Raw genomic sequence first — 6,000 nt, 5'->3', positions numbered from 1 at the left:
TTTCCATGTTAGAGTTTCCACGTTAGAGTTTCTACTTTAGAGTTTCTACGTTAGAGTTTCCGTGTTAGAGTTTCCGTGTCAGAGTTTCCGTGTCAGAGTTTCCGTGTTAGAGTTTCCATGTTGGAGTTTCCATGTTAGAGTTTCCACGTTAGAGTTTCCGTGTTAGAGTTTCCGTGTTAGAGTTTCCAGGTTAGAGTTTCTACGTTAGAGTTTCCGTGTTAGAGTTTCCGTGTTAGAGTTTCTATGTTAGAGTTTCCATGTTAGAGTTTCTACGTTAGAGTTTCCGTGTTAGAGTTTCTGTGTTAGAGTTTCTGTGTTTCTATGAGTTTCTATTTTAGAGTTTCTATGTTAGAGTTGACCTGAATATGACGCGTCTGCAGCATAAAATAATCCAAAGTTATTTCATTTTAAAGAGATGAGAGCGAGTAAAGCGAAAATAAAAAGCTGATCCTGTTTCCGTGAACCATCTGGAACAGATGATGTAATCCTCCGGCCGCCTGACTGTGAACTTCCTGCTGTGTCCTGCAGGTTTTCTCCTGACGGGCGTCTGGTGGCGTCCTGTGGAGACGACGGCTCCGTCCGGCTGTGGGACGTCTCCACCAAACACTGCATCAACTGCTTCACCCACCTGGGACGGTAAATCCTCCACTCAGCTTCATACTAGAATATCATTCTTTTAGTCACATTATTAAACATGACACGATCACCTGACATCTGATTGTTACTACTATTATTATTATTATTATTATTATTGTTATTGTTATTATTTCTAATAGAACCAGACGTCTAATAATATATGAGCAAGTTCACGATTAAAATATCAAATACCAGAATATCACTGATTGTAGTTTGATCTTGTGTCCTGTAGATGGTGCTGCTGTATATTATGTGTGTGTGTGCGTAATGTGTAATGTGCGTGTGTAATATGTGTGTGTGTGTGTGTGTGTGTGTGTGTGTGTGTGTGTGTGTGTGTGTGTGTGTGTGTGTGTGTGTGTGTGTGTGTGTGTGTGTGTGTGTGTTGTTGTTCCAGGTCAGCCTCCTGTGTGTGTGTGTGTGTGTGTGTGTGTGTGTGTGTGTGTGTGTGTGTGTGTGTGTGTGTGTGTGTGTGTGTGTGTGTGTGTGTGTGTGTGTGTGTGTGTGTTGATCCAGGTCAGCCTCCTGTGTGTGTGTGTGTGTGTGTGTGTGTGTGTGTGTGTGTGTGTGTGTGTGTGTGTGTGTGTGTGTGTGTGTGTGTGTGTGTGTGTGTGTGTGTGTGTGTGTGTGTGTGTGTGTGTGTGTGTGTGTGTGTGTGTGTGTGTGTGTGTGTGTGTGTGTGTGTGTGTGTGTGTGTGTGTGTGTGTGTGTGTGTGTGTGTGTGTGTGTGTGTGTGTGTGTGTGTGTGTGTGTGTGTGTGTTGTTCCAGGTCAGCCTCCTGTGTGTGTGTGTGTGTGTAATGTGTGTGTGTGTGTGTGTGTGTGTGTGTGTGTAATGTGTGTGTGTGTGTGTGTGTGTTGTTCCAGGTCAGCCTCCTGTGTGTGTGTGTGTGTGTGTAATGTGTGTGTGTGTAATGTGTGTGTTGTTCCAGGTCAGCCTCCTGTGTGTGTGTGTGTGTGTGTGTGTGTGTGTGTGTGTGTGTGTGTGTTGTTCCAGGTCAGCCTCCTGTGTGGAGTTCAGCTCCAGTGGAAGCTGCATCGCGTCCTCAGCAGCTGACAGTTCTCTGAAGATCTGGGATCTGAGGACCAACAAGCTGATTCAGCATTATCAAGGTACAATGATGCTGAATATCAGGTAAATAAATATCCACCACAACATCTGTAAAATATCCTGCGGTCTGTAGTTGTAAATTCTCAGGAAATAATTGACCTTTTATTCTGTGAGTATTTGCTCACATTGCTTGAATGGTTGTTCCTGTGATTTTTAGTGGGCGGGGCTTATTGTGTCCCTCTGTGGTTCAGTCCACTCAGCAGGAATCAACAGTTTCTCCTTCCACCCGTCCAACAACTACTTGATCAGCGGCTCCAACGACAGCACGGTGAAGATCCTCGACCTGCTGGAGGGACGTCTCATCTACACCCTCCGCGGACACAAGGTGGCGCTGCAGCACAGACCTGTTTAACCTCCAACATCATATCAGACTCTGCTGTTTATAATATTTGATATTTCCTGACATCCGCTGTGTGTTTCAGGGCATCGTGATGTCGGTGGTCTTCTCCAGATCTGGAGATCTGTTCGCCTCCGGAGGAGCTGACAGTCAGGTTTGTGTAACGGGATAAATAAATAAATAAATAAATACACACACACACACACACACACACACACACACACACACACACACACACACACACACACACACACACACACACACACACACACACACACACACACACACACACACACACACACACACGCTATATATATATATATATATATATCTCAAATATTCAATATATATCTCAAATATTCAATATATATAGATATAATTATATATCTATATATTTTGAAGTGGATGTTGTGTGTCTCTGCTGCAGGTTCTGCTGTGGAGGACAAACTTTGACAGCAGATGTTATCAGGATGTCCTTCAGCAGCACAGCTGGAGGTCCTCCCCTGACCCCCCCCCACACCTGTCTGACATCCATCCCAGAGGACCCCACCTCCATCAGCCACAGCCCACAGACATCCAGGTCAGTCCGGCTTCACTTCGTTAACCGAGGATGTTTGTTACTGAATGCTTCATAATAATTCATCATTATTCCTTCTGTTTCCATCTGCTGAGGATTTGATGTGACATGTGACTGTAGCTGGTTTTCAGAGACACACGATCAGCTGTTTAATGTCTCCTGTCCTTCACAGATCAGTCCAACAGTAGCAGACACGCGGTCCACTGAGCCTGCCGTCATAGAGCTGGGGCAGTCCGTCCACAGCAGCACGGTAGGATCCGTCAGGTCATCTCCAGCTGCACTTCCTCCAACACCTCCGAATCATGCTGTGACTTTATTCGCGTGAACTTGATCTACTCTGTTCATATAAACTTCCACATGTTCCAACATGTCACGGTTCATGACAGGAAAACACTTTCATGTCTTCATTTTATGGCCCCGCCTATTTTTGCTGGGTGCTCTATCAACTTTATAAGGTATATTGTTATATTTCACAAGAACAATACATTTTAGTGGATATGGTTTCTTCCATAAAACTCCGGCATGAAAACCAGGAGATGTAAATTGCATATTTCCATTTATTTGTAAGATTGAAACGCCGGATGAACATTTTGTTTCTGATGGTGTTTATGAAACAAACCGTTCTGGAGCTGATGCTGCGATGACCAGCAGGGGGCAGTGCAGACCGATGGTCCGTTCAGCAGTCAGAGATGCTGTGATGCAGCAGAAAGCATCACTGCTGTTTGATGTGTGAATTTAAATGTTCATGTTTGTCCTGGAGTCTGTTTTTAATACCTCAGTATTTTCCAGATCGTTCCTTTTTCTATATTTCATATTTTACTGAAGGCCCGTTTGTGGGCCGGTCCAGCAGGGACCAGGTCCTGAACTTTAGCAGCAGGTTCACCACATGTTGGAAATTAAGGTGAATTAACACGATCCGCTTAGTGCACAAATGTTGATCCTGGATAAACGTTGGTGTTTGCAGGTATTCATTTACAGATTTAATGAGTATTTATGAAAACAACACTTCAGAACTGAAGCTGGTTCAGATGTGAGCTGTGAGCTGTGTGTGTGTGTGTGTGTGTGTGTGTGTGTGTGTGTGTGTGTGTGTGTGTGTGTGTGTGTGTGTGTGTGTGTGTGTGTGTGTGTGTGTGTGTGTGTGTGTGTGTGTGTGTGTGTGTTATATTGGTTGCTGTATAACCCACCTGAGGTTGTTGTGTATTTCAAACTGAATATTTCACAGCGGTAGAGTTTTGTTTCTGATCTGGCCTTCACTGGCTTTACAGTAATAATTCATATATTACAACATGACTGTGAGCAGATCTGATAGTTACAGTAGGATCAGCCTCCACACAGCATCCAGAGTTACCCGGAATCACGCCCCCTGCTGTTGTAAAGTAGAATTACACTGCATGTGCATGTATGTCCTGTTCTGGTCCTTTAATGGTGTGTGAAGCGCAGCTCTCACTGTACATTGCTTCTAAGCTTTTAACCAATATTCACTTCATGCTCCCATGAAATAATCATGATAAACCAATTCATTGATAAGTAATAATAAGGAAATTCAGCAGTTAAATCCATGTATTTTAATACATTAATATTGATGTTTAATTTACACCCAAACCTTCATTAAGAACATCAAATGTGTTTTTGATCTGGTTCATCAGTTTAAGCTCGTTTACAAATATGAAAGCTCTTTAATCTGAAATATTGAAACACTGCTCATCATTTTCCTTCTGGACTTTCTTTGGAGCTGAATACAATTCTTGAGCACTGAGCCGGCTTCAGGGACAGACATCATCGTCACAACATATACACACTGATAATACACACTGATAATACAAACACACACAGCTAATACACACTAATAATACACACTGATAATACAAACACACACAGCTAATACACACTAATAATACACACAGCTAATACACACTGATAATACACACACACACACACACACACACACACACACATCAAACTAATACACACACTAATGTGTGCACACATGCGACATTAAACACATGCGACATTGCACACATGCGACATAACACATGCGACGTTACACTCATGCGACGTTACACACATTCGACGTTACACACATGCGACGTTACACTCATGCGACGTTACACACATGCGACGTTACACTCATGCGACGTTACACTCATGCGACGTTACACACATGCGACGTTACACACATGCGACGTTACACTCATGCGACGTTACACACATGCGACGTTACACACATGCGACGTTACACTCATGCGACGTTACACACATGCGACGTTACACACATGCGACGTTACACTCATGCGACGTTACACACATGCGACGTTACACTCATGCGACGTTACACACATGCGACGTTACACACATGCGACGTTACACTCATGCGACGTTACACACATGCGACGTTACACACATGCGACGTTACACTCATGCGACGTTACACTCATGCGACGTTACACACATGCGACGTTACACACATGCGACGTTACACTCATGCGACGTTACACTCATGCGACGTTACACACATGCGACGTTACACTCATGCGACGTTACACACATGCGACGTTACACACATGCGACGTTACACACATGCGACGTTACACACATGCGACGGTACACACATGCGACGTTACACTCATGCGACGTTACACACATGCGACGTTACACACATGCGACGTTACGCACATGCGACGTTACACTCATGCGACGTTACACACATGCGACGTTACACTCAAGCGACGTTACACACATGCGACGTTACACACATGCGACGGTACACACATGCGACGTTACACTCATGCGACGTTACACACATGCGACGGTACACAACACTCACTGTGGTAACATGAATGAGTGCAAAATGTGAAACACACGCACACATTTCTTATTCATACACATCCATCCTCAGTGCCTCCTGCAGCCTGTGAGTGTGAACACGTTGTTAACTGTGGAATGTAGTTCAGTCAGTGGGAATGTGAGTGTGTCAATGTGGTCTATGTGTGGTGAACGTCTAAATGTGGTAGTGAGTATGTACATTCTGTGTGTGTGTGTGTGTGTGTGTGTGTGTGTGTGTGTGTGTGTGTGTGTGTGTGTGTGTGTGTGTGTGTGTGTGAGTCACTGTGTGTTGGAGTGTGAATGTGTGTGTGAGGGTTCTTCCTGTTTGGATTGGTTCAGAGCAGGAAGCCCCAGGTGCTCCGCCCTCTCGTCAGATGTCATCTCTGAGGAAGCTCGTCTTTCCTCTCCTCTTCCTCCTCTTCCCCTCCAGTGATTTCCTTCTTCCCCCACCATGGATGTCCTCAGAGTGCTTTCCTTCCCGCTCTGCGCCCTGTTTCCCCTCCATCACCCTAACAAGGTC

At 44.6% G+C, this 6,000-nt stretch overlaps 1 protein-coding gene across 1 annotated transcript in view; it reads left to right on the top strand.

Annotated features, from left to right (window-relative positions):
* Positions 1 to 451: 451 nt before the first annotated feature.
* The window catches only part of LOC138614833 (POC1 centriolar protein homolog B-like), a gene marked incomplete at both ends in the record, with an annotated part of 33,307 nt that continues 27,758 nt past the window's right edge, over positions 452 to 6,000 (top strand). Inside the window, 6 exons of the mRNA XM_069688419.1 lie at positions 452 to 636; positions 1,630 to 1,745; positions 1,935 to 2,068; positions 2,166 to 2,234; positions 2,508 to 2,660; positions 2,830 to 2,907. Coding sequence (XP_069544520.1) covers positions 452 to 636; positions 1,630 to 1,745; positions 1,935 to 2,068; positions 2,166 to 2,234; positions 2,508 to 2,660; positions 2,830 to 2,907 — 735 coding nt within the window. The remainder of the gene's footprint in view (positions 637 to 1,629; positions 1,746 to 1,934; positions 2,069 to 2,165; positions 2,235 to 2,507; positions 2,661 to 2,829; positions 2,908 to 6,000) is intronic.

This window comes from Brachyistius frenatus, unplaced genomic scaffold, assembly GCF_029030835.1.
Source record: "Brachyistius frenatus isolate BFR_SWC_R1_liver_20210118 unplaced genomic scaffold, ASM2903083v1 Contig_587, whole genome shotgun sequence".
Taxonomy (NCBI): Eukaryota; Metazoa; Chordata; class Actinopteri; family Embiotocidae; genus Brachyistius; species Brachyistius frenatus.
The sequence above is the reverse complement of the archived record's forward strand: the minus strand, read 5'-3'. Positions and strand labels throughout refer to the sequence as shown.